Here is an 18230-nt window from a genome sequence, read left to right as displayed (position 1 = left end):
TTTCTACACTCACTGTCCATTTTATCAGCTCCACTTACCATATAGAAGCACTTTGTAGTTCTACAATTACTGACTGTAGTCCATCTGTTTCTCTGCATGCTTTGTTACCCCCTTTCATGCTGTTCTTCAATGGTCAGGACCCCCACAGGACCCCCACAGAGCAGGTATTATTTAGGTGGTGGATCATTCTCAGCACTGCAGTGACACTGACATAGTGGTGGTGTGTTAGTGTGTGTTGTGCTGGTATGAGTGGATCAGACACAGCAGTGCTGCTGGAGTTTAAACACCTCACTGTCACTGCTGGACTGAGAATAGTCCACCAACCAAAAACATCCAGCCAACAGAGCCCCGTGGGCAGCGTCCTGTGACCACTGATGAGGATCTAGAAGATGACCGACTCAAACAGCAGCAATAGATGAGCGATCGTCTCTGACTTTACATCTACAAGGTGGACCGACTAGGTAGGAGTGTCTAGTAGAGTGGACAGTGAGTGGACACGGTATTTAAAAACTCCAGCAGCAATGCTGTGTCTGATCCACTCATACCAGCACAACACACACTAACACACCACCACCATGTCAGTGTCACTGCAGTGCTGAGAATCATCCACCACCTAAATAATACCTGCTCTGTGGTGGTCCTGTGGAACAGCATGAAAGGGGGCTAACAAAGCATGTAGAGAAACAGATGGACTACAGTCAGTAATTGTAGAACTACAAAGTGCTTCTATGTGGTAAGTGGAGCTGATAACATGGACAGTGAGTGTAGAAACAAGGAGGTGGTTTTAATGTTATGGCTGATCGGTGTATATAGAGATCATGTGATTAGAGTGTCAGGAACACCAGAGCGTTGGACCCTGTGGAACGGGATCCAGACGTGGATACACCCGTACGTACCTCAGAGGAGACCCCTCCCTTTCAAACTCCTTCTTCCTCTCCAGCAGATCCCGATAGTTCAGCACTAACTGTGAGACAGAGTGAGAAGCTCAGTGATGTAAAGCTCAACGATATAACGTCAATATAAGGGCTGAATTAGGAGACCGACCTTACTGTGCGCATGTTTCAGCGTGTTTAGCTCTTTAGCCACGCTTGCTTTTTGCTCCTCCAAAGCCACCACTGGAAAAAACCAGAAACACACCATATATAAACTTTTCAAAGCTCCTCCAATGAGACCAACTGTTTGATACGAGGCGGTAAAAGCGACTCCGGCCATATGAATGAAGCTTAACTTGACTTATTGTATTAAAACAATAAGCGAGGAATTTCATTAGAGAAGTTTAGTGCTCCTGTCTCCTTCTTTTACTACATTAAACCACGTTAAGCTTTATTTTCAACCAGAAGCGTTTTAGACTCTCTCAGAAAAGCTCAGAAGCTGGAGCTGTAACACAAGTTTAAAAGTGAAACAGGGAGGAGAATCCAGATGAACACAGATACATGTGGAGCTGTAACCCTGGATCTGACGCTTATTCCACACTGATGCAGATTCAGCTCAGATTCACACTTTGATGACGTTTTACCGCTCAAGCCGAGGCTCGCTTTGAGCGCCCTAAGGAGGATTACACTGGAAGTGTATACAATCCAAGGGTGGGAGCACCAGACAGGATTAATCATAACTGCTGTAATTACGCCCTCTACTGGCTGATCGATGGAGGTCAGCGCATGACTCTCCGTACGCTATACAGGTCTCTATGGGTGTGATCGAAAACCTAGTGCGCTCTCTACATAGACGCATTTTACGTCATCCTACGCTCGCTCCCGAGAAGGAACCCTTTCCGGTCCAACGTCGAGCCCCACTCGACATTGTATTTCGTTGTAGCTCGGTTTAAAGAAACTCCAGGTGGCGCAGCGGTAAAAACACACGCTGTTCACCAGAGCTGGGATCTGGAATACATCGTATCGAATCTCGGCTCTGCCTTGCCGGCTGAGGCTGAGCGGCCACACGAACAACGATTGGCCTGTTGTTCAGATAGGGGCGGGACTAAACCGGACGGGGACTCTCTCTCAGACTAGTGCGATTACGACCTCTGCTGGTTGGTTGGTGGCGCCTGCACGGAGGTGGGGAAGGAGTGCGGTAGAGGGTGTGGCTCTCCGTACACAGCGCTGTACCGCGCTGCACTCGTCAAGTGTAGGTGACAGGATGTTTGATTGCTGTGCAGCCTCGTGCTCCCCAATCAGGAGCAGGGACCAGCATTAATTAGTGAGAGGATGATTGACGGGCAGAAATTGGATGCACTAATGTGGGAGAAAAAGGGAAAAAAAAGGAATGTCTACATTTTTAGATGCCGTTGTGATTTCAGATGATTCTGAAGAGGATATTCGCTTTGTACGTATTAAACGAAATAGAAGAGCAACTGAGAGTGAAGTAAACAGAGTCCGGTGTTGGAAACGGAGGCGGTGGTGATATTGCTGTTGATGATGAAGCTGATGGCTTATATATATATATACAGTGTATCACAAAAGTGAGTACACCCCTCACATTTCTGCAAATATTTCATTATATCTTTTCATGGGACAACACTATAGACATGAAACTTGGATATAACTTAGAGTAGTCAGTGTACAGCTTGTATAGCAGTGTAGATTTACTGTCTTCTGAAAATAACTCAACACACAGCCATTAATGTCTAAATAGCTGCAACATAAGTGAGTACACCCCACAGTGAACATGTCCAAATTGTGCCCAAATGTGTCGTTGTCCCTCCCTGGTGTCATGTGTCAAGGTCCCAGGTGTAAATGGGGAGCAGGGCTGTTAAATTTGGTGTTTTGGGTACAATTCTCTCATACTGGCCACTGGATATTCAACATGGCACCTCATGGCAAAGAACTCTCTGAGGATGTGAGAAATAGAATTGTTGCTCTCCACAAAGATGGCCTGGGCTATAAGAAGATTGCTAACACCCTGAAACTGAGCTACAGCATGGTGGCCAAGGTCATACAGCGGTTTTCCAGGACAGGTTCCACTCGGAACAGGCTTCGCCAGGGTCGACCAAAGAAGTTGAGTCCACGTGTTCGGCGTCATATCCAGAGGTTGGGCTTTAAAAAATAGACACATGAGTGCTGCCAGCATTGCTGAAGAGGTTGAAGACGTGGGAGGTCAGCCTGTCAGTGCTCAGACCATACGCCGCACACTGCATCAACTCGGTCTGCATGGTCGTCATCCCAGAAGGAAGCTGACGCACAAGAAAGCCAGCAAACAGTTTGCTGAAGACAAGCAGTCCAAGAACATGGATTACTGGAATGCCCTGTGGTCTGACGAGACCAAGATAAACTTGTTTGGCTCAGATGGTGTCCAGCATGTGTGGCGGCGCCCTGGTGAGAAGTACCAAGACAACTGTATCTTGCCTACAGTCAAGCATGGTGGTGGTAGCATCATGGTCTTGGGCTGCATGAGTGTTGCTGGCACTGGGGAGCTGCAGTTCATTGAGGGAAACATGAATTCCAACATGTACTGTGACATTCTGAAACAGAGCATGATCCCCTCCCTTCGAAAACTGGGCCTCATGGCAGTTTTCCAACAGGATAACGACCCCAAACACAACCTCCAAGATGACAACTGCCTTGCTGAGGAAGCTGAAGGTAAAGGTGATGGACTAAACCCAATTGAGCACCTGTCGCATCCTCAAGTGGAAGGTGGAGGAGTTCAAGGTGTCTAACATCCACCAGCTCCGTGCTGTCATCATGGAGCTCTGGTGAATTCCATGCCCAGGAGGGTTAAGGCAGTGCTGGATAATAATGGTGGTCACACAAAATAGACACTTTGGGCACAATCTGGACACATTCACTGTGGGGTGTACTCACTTATGTTGCAGCTATTTAGACATTAATGGCTGTGTGTTGAGTTATTTTCAGAAGACAGTAAATCTACACTGCTATACAAGTTGTACACTGACTACTCTAAGTTATATCCAAGTTTTATTTCTATAGTGTTGTCCCATGAAAAGATATAATAAAATATTTGCAGAAATGTGAGGGGTGTACTTACTTTTGTGATACACTGTACAGTGTATCACAAAAGTGAGTACACCCCTCACATTTCTGCAGATATTTAAGTATATCTTTTCATGGGACAACACTGACAAAATGACACTTTGACACAATGAAAAGTAGTCTGTGTGCAGCTTATATAACAGTGTAAATTTATTCTTCCCTCAAAATAACTCAATATACAGCCATTAATGTCTAAACCACCGGCAACAAAAGTGAGTACACCCCTTAGTGAAAGTTCCTGAAGTGTCAATATTTTGTGTGGCCACCATTATTTCCCAGAACTGCCTTAACTCTCCTGGGCATGGAGTTTACCAGAGCTTCACAGGTTGCCACTGGAATGCTTTTCCACTCCTCCATGACGACATCACGGAGCTGGCGGATATTCGAGACTTTGCGCTCCTCCACCTTCTGCTTGAGGATGCCCCAAAGATGTTCTATTGGGTTTAGGTCTGGAGACATGCTTGGCCAGTCCATCACCTTTACCCTCAGCCTCTTCAATAAAGCAGTGGTCGTCTTAGAGGTGTGTTTGGGGTCATTATCATGCTGGAACACTGCCCTGCGACCCAGTTTCCGGTGGGAGGGGATCATGCTCTGCTTCAGTATTTCACAGTACATATTGGAGTTCATGTGTCCCTCAATGAAATGTAACTCCCCAACACCTGCTGCACTCATGCAGCCCTAGACCATGGCATTCCCACCACCATGCTTGACTGTAGGCATGACACACTTATCTTTGTACTCCTCACCTGATTGCCGCCACACATGCTTGAGACCATCTGAACCAAACAAATTAATCTTGGTCTCATCAGACCATAGGACATGGTTCCAGTAATCCATGTCCTTTGTTGACATGTCTTCAGCAAACTGTTTGCGGGCTTTCTTGTGTAGAGACTTCAGAAGAGGCTTCCTTCTGGGGTGACAGCCATGCAGACCAATTTGATGTAGTGTGCGGCGTATGGTCTGAGCACTGACAGGCTGACCCCCCACCTTTTCAATCTCTGCAGCAATGCTGACAGCACTCCTGCACCTATCTTTCAAAGACAGCAGTTGGATGTGACGCACGTGCACTCAGCTTCTTTGGACGACCAACGCGAGGTCTGTTCTGAGTGGACCCTGCTCTTTTAAAACGCTGGATGATCTTGGCCACTGTGCTGCAGCTCAGTTTCAGGGTGTTGGCAATCTTCTTGTAGCCTTGGCCATCTTCATGTAGCGCAACAATTCGTCTTTTAAGATCCTCTGAGAGTTCTTTGCCATGAGGTGCCATGTTGGAACTTTCAGTGACCAGTATGAGCGAGTGTGAGAGCTGTACTACTAAATTGAACACACCTGCTCCCTATGCACACCTGAGACCTAGTAACACTAACGAGTCACATGACATTTTGGAGGGAAAATGACAAGCAGTGCTCAATTTGGACATTTAGGGGTGTAGTCTCTTAGGGGTGTACTCACTTTTGTTGCCGGTGGTTTAGACATTAATGGCTGTATATTGAGTTATTTTGAGGGAAGAATAAATTTACACTGTTATATAAGCTGCACACAGACTACTTTTCATTGTGTCAAAGTGTCATTTTGTCAGTGTTGTCCCATGAAAAGATATACTTAAATATCTGCAGAAATGTGAGGGGTGTACTCACTTTTGTGATACACTGTATATATATAGGTCCTTCTCAAAAAATTAGCATATTGTGATAAAGTTCATTATTTTCCACAATGTAATGATAAAAATTAAACTTTCATATATTTTAGATTCATTGCACACCAACTGAAATATTTCAGGTCTTTTATTGTTTTAATACTGATGATTTTGGCATACAGCTCATGAAATCCCAAAATTCCTATCTCAAAAAATTAGCATATTTCATCCGACCAATTAAAGAAAAGTGTTTTTAATACAAAAAAAGTCAACCTTCAAATAATTATGTTCAGTTATGCACTCAATACTTGGTCGGGAATCCTTTTGCAGAAATGACTGCTTCAATGCGGCGTGGCATGGAGGCAATCAGCCTGTGGCACTGCTGAGGTGTTATGGAGGCCCAGGATGCTTCGATAGCGGCCTTAAGCTCATCCAGAGTGTTGGGTCTTGTGTCTCTCAACTTTCTCTTCACAATATCCCACAGATTCTCTATGGGGTTCAGGTCAGGAGAGTTGGCAGGCCAATTGAGCACAGTAATACCATGGTCAGTAAACCATTCACCAGTGGTTTTGGCACTGTGAGCAGGTGCCAGGTCGTGCTGAAAAATGAAATCTTCATCTCCATAAAGCTTTTCAGCAGATGGAAGCATGAAGTGCTCCAAAATCTCCTGATAGCTAGCTGCATTGACCCTGCCCTTGATAAAACACAGTGGACCAACACCAGCAGCTGACATGGCACCCCAGACCATCACTGACTGTGGGTACTTGACACTGGACTTCAGGCATTTTGGCATTTCCTTCTCCCCAGTCTTCCTCCAGACTCTGGCACCTTGATTTCCGAATGACATGCAAAATTTGCTTTCATCCGAAAACAGTACTTTGGACCACTGAGCAACAGTCCAGTGCTGCTGTTTCTGGTTCAAAAGTGGCTTGACCTGGGGAATGCGGCACCTGTAGCCCATTTCCTGCACACGCCTGTGCACGGTGGCTCTGGATGTTTCTACTCCAGACTCAGTCCACTGCTTCCGCAGGTCCCCCAAGGTCTGGAATCGGCCCTTCTCCACAATCTTCCTCAGGGTCCGGTCACCTCTTCTCGTTGTGCAGCGTTTTCTGCCACACTTTTTCCTTCCCACAGACTTCCCACTGAGGTGCCTTGATACAGCACTCTGGGAACAGCCTATTCGTTCAGAAATTTCTTTCTGTGTCTTACCCTCTTGCTTGAGGGTGTCAATGATGGCCTTCTGGACAGCAGTCAGGTCGGCAGTCTTACCCATGATTGCAGTTTTGAGTAATGAACCAGGCTGGGAGTTTTTAAAAGCCTCAGGAATCTTTTGCAGGTGTTTAGAGTTAATTCGTTGATTCAGATGATTAGGTTAATAGCTCGTTTAGAGAACCTTTTCATGATATGCTAATTTTGTGAGATAGGAATTTTGGGATTTCATGAGCTGTATGCCAAAATCATCAGTATTAAAACAATAAAAGACCTGAAATATTTCAGTTGGTGTGCAATGAATCTAAAATATATGAAAGTTTAATTTTTATCATTACATTATGGAAAATAATGAACTTTATCACAATATGCTAATTTTTTGAGAAGGACCTGTATATATATATACTAACAGCATTCATTTAGTAACATATAAGACCAAACGACTCCTTACGTAAACCATCAAAACTATCTTGGGCCGCTCAGGTGGCGCAGCGGTAAAAAGACACGCGCTGCAACCAGGGCTGGATTTCGGTGGATTTTCGTCGTTTCGAATCCAGCTCTGCCCACACCGGTCGAGGCTGGGCGGCTATATGAATAACGATTGGCCTGTTGTTCGGGGGGGGGGATACTCTCAAATCCGGGATTTGAGACCGGACGGGATACTCTCTCAGGACTGGGGCGGTTGCGCCCTCTGCTGGTCGGAGTGCGTGATCCTCCGTGCACGGTGCTCTGCCGCGCTGCACTCGTCAAGTGTGGGTGATAAGACGGTCGATTGGCTGTGCACGTGTCGGAGGAGGCGTGGAACGGCCTCGTCAGCCCCGATCAGGAGCAGGGACCGGCATTAGTGATTGATGGGATGAAATTGGACGCGCTAAATTATTAAACAAAAACAATAAAAATAAAAAAAAATAAAAAAAAACACTATCTTGGACCAGACTACAAGAACTGGGTAAAAAGGTCCGGAAAGGGTTAATATGCTATTTTGACTCAGGAACGAGGGAGCATCCCCTTAGCGGCGAAGGCAATCCCAACATTCAGTGCGGCACGACTTTTCTCACAGAAAAAAAAAAAAAAAAAACGTGTATAAACTTGCACAAGTGTCGATTATTTGCAAGTTCGGGTTTGTCAGCAAATGTAACCGTTTTCGGTACACGGAGGAAGATGTTAGTTGACATGCCAGCGCGCTGTGCCACCCCATCCCATTGGTTTAAATGGCATGGGCTAACTGTGTTAGCTTAGATAGCGAAAACTGATGGAATCGCTGTAGTAGTGCGTTCGAATAACCTGCCGTATACGTCAATGACTTATGAGAATCCTCTCTACTGAGGCAGACGCTTACGTAGGCAGCAAGACACCGAGGCAGCTCACCAGGTTTTGGAACACACCCTATATAAACCCGCCACGTGTCTGTTAGGCACGGCTCTCGGTCTGCAGCAGCAGAGGTGTAATACGGTCAGGGAACTGGATATGACTAAGTTGGGAGGGGAATTGGGAGAAGTGTGTGTGGGGTTAACCATATACATATTATGTTTCCAGCACTGCAAGTAAAGCCAGGCTGAATTGTTAAAACTGTTCACAAATGAAAACATGGTAGACTCCCTTCCTAAAACACACACACACACACACACACACACACACACACACACACACACACACACACAGTCTCTGTACCTCACGCCCTTCAAAAGTGGTATAAGGGTCCTTACGCTGGTCGGCTTGCTCTCTGGCTTTCTTCTCCAGCTCTCGCTCTCTCCTCTCGCGCTCTTTCTCCCGAGCTCGCATCGCCCTCCGTTCCTGCTCGAACTGATCGTCCAGCTCCAAAAAGCGCTGCAGGCGAAAGAGTCCATCCATACATCACGAATACATAGACGCTCGTTATGTCATCCTACACTCCCGAGAAGAGGTCGTGTCTAAATTTTTACGTTTTCGGCTGAACTCACCTCCTGACTCTCCCTCCGCTGCGTCCTCTCCCTCTCGTACCTCTCCAGCAGCTCCACACGTTCTCTCTTCTCCTTCTCAGACGTCTGCTCTCTCTCCCTCAGCTGGGCCCGACAGCTAGCCAGCCCCTCCAGCACCCACACCAGTATAGGGAGCAGGGATTCCACCACGTCCGCGCCGTGAGTCTCCACCACGGACTACAGAGTGACGAGAGAAGTGAAATAAGTCACCGGAGCATTTCACTACATCTGGTTCTCTCGGTGGGCGCGGAGCCCCGGGTCACCTCCCAGTTCTGGCATCTCCAACTGGGAGTGCCGGAGTGGATTCCTCATAATTACGACAATGACTGCTGCAGTCACGACCTCTGCTGGCTGACCGACGGTGCTGCACAGAGACGGGGGATAACGGAGATCTGTGTGACTCTCCGTGCGCGATACGGATCTCCGTATGAAAAAAAGAGGTCGATACTGCGCACGTGTCGGAGGGGGCGTGTGGAGGAGTAGAGGTGAAATACGATTGGGTAATTGGATATGACTAAATTTACATTTACATTCCCGGCATTTATCCAAATCGACTTACAGAACTGTGGCAGTGTATTGTTTAAGCAAATAAGAGACAAGGGCCTCGCTCAAGGGCCCAACAGTGGCAACATGGCAGTGGTGGAGCTTGAACCAAAAACCTTTTGATTACTAGTCCAGTACCTTAACCATTAAGCTACAACTGCCCTATTGTAGCCTAGGGAGGGAATCTACTCAGGGTCACTATATGAGCTGGAATCCTCACAGAAGGTTGTGGGTTCAAGCTCCAGCACCATCAAGCTTCCACTTGAGTAAGACCCTTGACTCTCAGTTTCTTGGCTCAGTGGTTGAGGTACTGGACTAGTAATCAGGACGCTGCTGATTTAAGCCCCCACCACCGCCAAGTTGCCACTGTTGGGCCCCTGAGCAAGGCCCTCAACCCTCATTTGCTTAAATCGCATTCAGTGGTGGAGCTTGAACCAAAAACCTTTTGATTACTAGTCCAATATCTTAACCACTGTAGCCTAGGGAGGAAATCTACTCAGGGTCACTACACAGGCTGGAATCCTCACAGAAGGTTGTGGGTTCAAGCTCCAGCACCATCAAACTGCCACTTGAGCAAGACCCTTGACTCTCAGTTTCATGGCAGTGGTAGGGCAGTGGTAGCTCAGTGGTTGAGGTACTGGACTAGTAATCAGGACGCTGCTGGTTCAAGCCCCCACCACCGCCAAGTTGCAACTGTTGGGCCCCCGAGCAAGGCCCTCAACCCTCAATTGCTCAAATCACATTCAGTCATAACTGTGAGTATCACGGCTGAATAAAAGGTTCCAAGTGGGGGTTGATATGTTTCTTTATAGGAATTTGTGACCTTTTTAAGTCCTCCTTTTTTGGGGGGGAATGAGGTGAGGAATACTCAAACGTAAACGTAATTAAGGAGGAACGAGGTGCACCCACGGTTACCTGTAACTCCGAGTACAGTTTCCCCGCCTCCTCGCTCACGATATCCGGGTCCAGCTCCAAATCCCCGGCCGCACTCAGAAAGGTTTCGCCGCACTCCATCCCTCCCGTCTTCGTCCGGCCTCCCCTTACGAACGTCTGATTAATCCCGACCGTGGATTCTCCGGGTCTCCGTTCCTCTCACTGGAACATTTTCAGTTTTCACCACAGCAGTTTCAGCAGAAGTGAGTCTACAACACTTCATAAATAAATCGTTAATAAAGCTGCTGCGCTTGTACCTGCGGCTCCTTTCCGAGTCCTGAAGATGCCGCCATGCCTCTGACACAAGCTTAGCTAACAGGGGGGGTTTGTGTCCATTCTGGAAAAGACAAAAAAACTGAATTATTTTAGTGATTTGTTATTCCGAGAGGAAATAAAATACACCCTGTTTCAGGGTGTCCTGCCTTGTGTCTGGTGTTTTCTGGTGGAACCGGATTTGCCGTGAATTAATGTGTGGCTAAACTGGGATCAGCTGTCGTTTGTTTGTTTGTTTATTAGGATTTTAACGTCATGTTTTACACTTCGGTTCCATTCATGACAGGAACAGTAGTTACTCATTACACAAGATTCATCAGATCACAAGTTTATATCAAACACAGTCATGGACAATTTAGTATCTCCAATTCACCTCACTTGCACGTCTTTGGACTGTGGGAGGAAACCGGAGCACCCGGAGGAAACCCACGCAGAGAGGACCCGGACCGCCCCATCTGGGGATCGAACCCAGGACCTTCTCGCTGTAAGGCGACAGTGCTACCCACCGAGCCACCGTGCCGCCCGGGTCAGCTGTTGAGATGTACGACTTTCTCTTCATGTAAGAGTTTCAGGTCGGTTTCATGATGCAGCGGCGGACTGTGTTAAGCGACAACGGTTTTGTGACTCCTGAGCCCTCGTGACTATATCTATCACAGCAGCAGGACTGTATTTTCATGCAATGCTGTCTGATATCTCAAAGATCACCCATTATCAACAGTGGTTTCCGGAGCAAGATCTCTCCGGATTCGCTGAACCTTTTAACAATTTTATGAACGGTAGATGGTGAAAGATTGTGGATTGCGATTGGACAGTGGCACGAATACAGCACCGCTTGGACTGAAACACACTGAATGTACTGCGTTTTGTTTAGGTTCATTCAAAGCAGCACTCAGTAAAATGTAGTCCAGCTGTGAGTCCATACATGTCAAGCTGATTTCTATTCAATTCTGACACACATTTAGGTCAAGCGACGTGAAATCAATTCGACAGATTATTATTATTATTTTATACAACAGTTAGTTCCGACCTTACAATCTGATTGGTTGAGAAGCGTTCTAACTGTGCTGATATTGGTGATAACAGCGCGGCCTTTTCACACCACAACTGTATTACTCCGCTGACGCGTTGCCATTAACGACGCGTTGCTTCATGCACATAAACGCGCACGCAGCGACACCGACTTTTTTCCCGATCGCGTTTTAAATCCGTTATCTGATACACAATCTAGTGCACTATGTAGGGAACATAAATCCGTGATCTGATACACAATCTAGTGCACTATGTAGGGAACATAAATCCGTGATCTGATACACAATCTAGTGCACTATGTAGGGAACATAAATCCGTGATCTGATACACAATCTAGTGCACTATGTAGGGAACATTAATGTGTTTGTAACGCGAACAGTTAGCTTAATAGCCCAGTTAGCAGCTCATAAAAGTTCTGTTATCACCCATAATCCTTCGGTGTGTGCGAGAGGTTTTTTATTTCTTTTTTTCCCTTCGGAGGTTCTTGCTTTCTTCTTCTTGTTCTTCTTACCTCCCTGAAATGAGTTTTTGTAACTTGGGATGTCTGCTTTGTGGTGTTAAACTTTATATTGGTTGTGGAACTACTTTTTGGCGGAAGGTATTGTCAATATTAAAGCATATTTATTATGAAATTCAGGGCTTCTTTGATTTATTTTCTTTCTTTATTTTGTAAAAACTGTTGTATAAAAGCAATAGAACACGAGAGGTCGTGTGTTATCGCCAATAACATCACGGCTCTGATGATCTACTCACCTTCAGCTCGTGCCTGCGACCGAATCACAGCCGTGATGTTATTGGCGATAACACACTCCCTCTCGTGTTCTATTGCTTAATTGGCACGTATTCTGCATGCCACTGTGGAAAAGCAATGACGTGAGTGTGTTACACTTCACATTTTTACACTGTAGTGACTGCATTTTAATTTAGCACTGATTCCTCTCCATATATATACTACCTCCTTAATGATGAAAAAGGAATGAATGAGTAATAGATAAGATAATAATAATAATAATAGTTACACAAAATACAATACAATACTCTTTTCATTTTGTTTGTTTGTTTGTTTGGAGGAATCTGAGGATTATTTCTGTTTTATTTTGGGTGCATGTTGTCGTTGCTGTTCTCTTTTGTACACTCAGGTTGTGTTTTATGGTGATGGTTTATGGTGCCACTGTTGATAATGGGTGATCTTTGAGATATCAGACAGCATTGCATGAAAATACCGTCATGCTACTGTGATAAATAGTCACATGGGCTCAGGAGTGCTTCAAAACCGTTGTCACGTAACACAGTCGGCCGCTGCATTATGAAATGCGACCTGAAACCCTATTACATGAAGAGAAGGTCGTACATCTTTCTCTGGGCCTTCGCAAAGTGTGAGGTCTTCCCCTCGACCTATTCTACATCTAATGTAGGTCAGTCTGTACATTTTCCATCATGTATTTTTGGTTTATTCCTGGCGTAGGGGTAAATCCTAGTTAACTGATTTTTTTGTATGTTTCTTCCTGTTGCCAACTGGTATCCAGCATCGTCTAATATACAATTATCTAAAATAAAGCATCCTAATGATATTCTTTCATACTTAGCGCTATAAGACTTTTCCACTGAATACATTTACATTTTCAGCATTTAGCGGACGCTTTTATCCAAATCAACTTACAGAACTGTGGCAGTAAACAGTCGAAGCAAGAGCATTAGGGGCCTTGCTCAAGGGTCCAACAGTGGAAACCTGGCCTATCGATTACTAGTCTGGTACTTCTAACCAAAACTTTTTTCTACTCTCACTGTCCATGTTATCAGCTCCACTTACCATATAGGAGCACTTTGTAGTTCTACAATTACTGACTGTAGTCCATCTGTTTCACCCTGTTCTTCAATGGTCAGGACCCCCACAGGACCACCACAGAGCAGGTATTATTTAGGTGGTGGATGATTCTCAGCACTGCAGTGACACTGACATGGTGGTGGTGTGTTAGTGTGTGTTGTGCTGGTATGAGTGGATCAGACACAGCAGCGCTGCTGGAGTTTTTAAACACCGTGTCCACTCACTGTCCACTCTATTAGACACTCCTACCTAGTCGGTCCACCTTGTAGATGTAAAGTCAGAGACGATCGCTCATCTATTGCTGATGTTTGAGTCGGTCATCTTCTGGACCTTCTAGGCGCTGTTGGCTGGATATTTTTGGTTGGTGGACTATTCTCAGTCCAGCAGCGCTGCTGTGTCTGATCCACTCATACCAGCACAACACACACTACCACACCACCACCATGTCAGTGTCACTGCAGTGCTGAGAATCATCCACCACCTAAATAATACCTGCTCTGTGGTGGTCCTGTGGGGGTCCTGACCATTGAAGAACAGCATGAAAGGGGGTAACAAAGCATGTAGAGAAACAGATGGACTACAGTCAGTAATTGTAGAACTACAAAGTGCTTCTATATGGTAAGTGGAGCTGATAAAATGGACAGTGAGTGTAGAATGACCCCAGAACTTTTAGATACCCCCCTGTGTGACCCTATAACTGATATAATAGCAGGATGACACAGTGTTTAGATGTGACACACTACAGGCCTGAGTAAATATCAAACACTACACAAACAGCACTGAATAACACAAGACACCTTCAACACTCACCTAACCAGTCCTTACAGCTCTAACACGTTAAATAAAACACATGAATAAGTAAATAATAACTTACTGTGAGCTGTTTGTGAGGTTTAGAGGTGAGTTCTTTCTCTTTATGGTGCTTTTCCAGTGACTCGCCTGAGCACGGTATCAATTACTCTAACCCAGGTTAAAGAAGGGGGCGTGGCTGCTACGGTCACACACATGACAGACGTACACTTCAAGCAATCAGAACACCCGGATCTCACACAGCAACCAATCAGAATGTACAGTGGGCGGGATTAAGCGCGGCTTCGACAGAAAGGGGAATCAACTTTAGCGAAACTTGGACGTGGACACGTGACATGTCTGAACATGGGCTGTCATGTGACCTGCTCGGCTCACACGCTGGCTGCATGGTTAGCATTCCTGACGCTGTGTGCTAACTTTAATAAGTAATAATCGCTCAGAGGTTAAAGTGAGTCGAATAAAGTGACTTTGAGACTTATTTCACACTGAGATGTAGCCTAGTGGTTAAGGTACTAAACTAGTAAGCATAAAGTTGCCGGTTTAAACTCCCCCAGTTCCAGGTTGCCACGGTTGGACCCCTGAGCAAGGCCCTTAACCCTCAATTGTTTAAACTCAGACATCCCAAGTTGCAAAAACTCATTTTAGGGAGGTGTCACCGGACCCGCCAAAAAAACAAACAAACAAAAAAAAACCTAAAAAACCTCTCACACCAAAGGATATGGGTGATAACAGAACTTTCAGGAGCTGCTAACTGAGCTACTTAGCTTACTGTACGCGTCACAAACACATTAATGTTCCCTACATAGTGCACTAGATAGTGTGCAAGATAATAGATTTGTGTTACATACATAGTGCACTAGATTGTATATTAGAAAATAATTTATGTTCCTTACATAGTGCACTAGATAGTATATTAGATAACGCATTCATGTTCACTACATAGTGCACTAGAAAGTATAACTAGATGATTTGTGTTCCTTACATAGTGCACTAGATAGTGTATTACATAATTAATTATGTTCCCTACATAGTGCACTAGATTGTATATTAGCAAATAATTTATGTTCCCTACAGTGTGCACTAGATAGTGTATTAGATAACGCATTCATTTTCACTACATAGTGCACTAGAAAGTATAACTAGATGATGATTTGTGTTCCTTACATAGTGCACTAGATAGTGTATTACATAATTAATTATGTTCCCTACATAGTGCACTAGATTGTATATTCGACAGTTTATTTATGTTCCCTACACAGTGCGCTAGATTGTGTATCAGATAACGGATTTAATACGCGATCGGGAAAAAAGTCTGTGTTGCCTGCGTGTGTGTGTGTGTGTGTGTGTGTGTGTGTGTGTGTGTGTGTCGCTCTTGGCCGCTCGTTCTAGATTCCGGGAGATTTTATCTGACTTGTGGGCATCAGGGAGCCGCTGTGTATACGCGGGAGACTCCCGGAACTTCCGCGAGACTTGGGATGCCTGTTAAACTGTATACTGTAAGATGCTTTGAATAAAAGTGTCTGCTTAAAATGTAAATGTGTGCACACGTACCTACACTCAAATGTAGCTTTACTGTCATGAAAAATAATAAAAAGAAAGTATTAACATTAAAAAATATAATATATGGACCAGATGGGTGGAAGGTTGGGTTCGGGGGGTGGGGGTTGTACAGTCCCAGCTAATTAAATTACGTTCTGAGAACGTTCACCAATCGTTCCATTTTGGTTGTGGGAACGGTGCATTGGAATGTATCCTCAACGTTATTTTGTCCAGTTTTGTTGATGTTCTCAGTACGTTTTTTTAAAGTTATGAAAACGTTCATAGAACGTTACCTAAACCTCATTTGCAACAATAATTTAACGTTCTAGGAACGTTGTCTTGGAATGTTCTAAGAACATTTTAAATAAGGTCCTCTGAACGTTCCCTTAACGTTCCATTTTGGTTGTATGAATGTTTTATTAGAACGTTCCTTCAACGTTATTTTGTCATTTTTTTGTCAGTTTTCTTAATATTCTCAAGACATTTAATACAACTTAAAGAACATACCCAAAAACATTTTTAAATGTTTTAAATGTTACTTTAATAAACTTTTAACATAACTACAGATAATGTTAATCCAAGACAATGTTAATCCCTCTGTCTCTGTGATATATTGGATGAAGGAGATTGCAGGCAGAGAGAGAATCCATTTAACTCTGCACATTTATTCTCAACATACACACACACACACACACACACACACACACACACTCATGCTTCCAACCTGTTACATGTGCATTCTGAAGTTATATTGAAGTTATGAATAAAAATTAGTTTTTTTATTATGTAATAAAGGGTAAAAGTGTCAGTATAAGAGTTGTAGTATGTAATGTGGGTTACACTTGATAAAATACAAGTTGTTTTGTAGCAATTTGATGAATATTTTAAAAGCTATTGAAGTTATTAATATGCTGAATACTTTAAATGCTGATGAAGTTATGAATAAAAAATCTGTTTTTGCACTGATGAAGGACTAGAGGACGACTAACACAAACTGTGCAGCAACAGATCAGCTATTGGTTGCTTCCTCAATCTGTGCTCTTCTCTGTACTTGCATTCTTATGGACTTGAGAAACGTCATCATTCGCAGCCCAAGTACTGTTCCATTTAAATGTTCACATCTAACAAAGTACAGTCCATATAACCAGATGTTGTTCTTGCTCACCCATATTATTAAGAATGCATCACCACTCTCACTTGTGCCATATTGCTTAAACATTCTAATGTGAGGCTCTATAAACTTACCTGTTATGGTTCTGATTGTGAGTCAGCAGCTGGTTTGACTGGTCAGATTAAATCTTTCTCTTAGGAAGAGCACTTTTCTTACTTGGTCTCTTGGTACAACTCTCTTGGCTGCAATATGGTATTAAACTCTATGAATGTTTTTTTAATAGTAGCAGCAAGTGAAAAAAGATCTTTAAAACGAAAAGAAATACTTTTATGGTCACAACATTGATTGAACCTGAACAGGAGTTAAAGGGACAGAGTATCGTTATTTTCAAAGATAATGTTATTTTTAAAGATAATCTGTTGTTTGGGTGGTCAGTATATTGCAAGAGATATATAAACTTTTGTGATCTCAGCATTCATTTTTATGGTGCACAAAATATTTTATTGCTGAAAAACATGACTTACCTTCACCTGCACTAATGCACTGCCTCAGACAGATGTTCTCTCTCTTTAACTTCTTTATTTTATGCTGCAGTACATCTATTTTGCAAAGTAGCTCAGGTGAACACACCCAATAAACTGTGATAACAGTCGGGGCTTTTTAAGCATACAGAGGTGGGCGAGTGGGCACAGAGGTGGATGAATGAATAGATATTGTCAGCACCAGAACTGAAAAAAGCGAGTTGTTCTACAATATATTTTTACACAAATATATTTTCAACACAATATATTTTAATAAAAAAAGTCCACTAGCACTTACTTCAGTTGATGTAGGATATGGGCTACAGAAACATTGACGTTGTGTGAATCTGGTTGTGGAGCAGTGTACTAAATGTCAAACTTGTTGCCACTATTATAAACCTGAATATGGGCGACCCATCCTGTTGTGCTGATGTGAATGAAGGCAAATACACTGAGACTCTCTCTACCTCCTTCACATGTGGCCATTTTCCTGGAATAAAAAACCTGTTTTTAATTTCATATTTTAAATCTGTAGTTAACAGAATGCTACAATGACTAAACACGATGGCACAGATGCAGGGTTTTACCTGGGTTGTTGGTTGGCTTAGGTGGTTTAAAGCACACATATAAGCTATTATTTGAAAAAAAATTTTGGACCTCCAGTATTTTAAGTGTAACATGCAGGTTAACGTCCACATTTAATTCATGTGTACAGATATGTGTATATGTCATCAAAGGTGAATTGTCTCGTAAGAGATGTTAAAAGCATTTACAAACTTCTCTATGTTCATTTCTAAGTAATATTATCTTAACAAGCATTACTAAGTATTTAAAATGCACAGTGAGAAGGCTAATGTTAA

The 18230-nt window shown here is 43.8% G+C and overlaps 1 protein-coding gene across 1 annotated transcript in view; it reads right to left on the bottom strand.

The window, feature by feature from the left end:
- si:dkey-17m8.1 (C-Jun-amino-terminal kinase-interacting protein 4) overlaps positions 1–14364 on the bottom strand; it is a 43307-nt gene extending 28943 nt beyond the window's left edge. The window contains exons 1-7 of the mRNA XM_062991469.1: positions 14264–14364; positions 10520–10599; positions 10245–10424; positions 8769–8963; positions 8535–8655; positions 1045–1115; positions 897–964 (exon numbers count right to left, since the gene is read on the bottom strand). Coding sequence (XP_062847539.1) covers positions 897–964; positions 1045–1115; positions 8535–8655; positions 8769–8963; positions 10245–10343 — 554 coding nt within the window. The 5' untranslated portion in view covers positions 10344–10424; positions 10520–10599; positions 14264–14364. The remainder of the gene's footprint in view (positions 1–896; positions 965–1044; positions 1116–8534; positions 8656–8768; positions 8964–10244; positions 10425–10519; positions 10600–14263) is intronic.
- Between the last annotated feature and the right edge of the window lie 3866 nt (positions 14365–18230).

The sequence above is a fragment of the Trichomycterus rosablanca genome, chromosome 3 (genome assembly GCF_030014385.1).
Source record: "Trichomycterus rosablanca isolate fTriRos1 chromosome 3, fTriRos1.hap1, whole genome shotgun sequence".
In the NCBI taxonomy this organism is placed as follows: Eukaryota; Metazoa; Chordata; class Actinopteri; order Siluriformes; family Trichomycteridae; genus Trichomycterus; species Trichomycterus rosablanca.
Note: the sequence above shows the minus strand (reverse complement) of the source record. Positions and strands in the feature narration are given on the sequence as shown.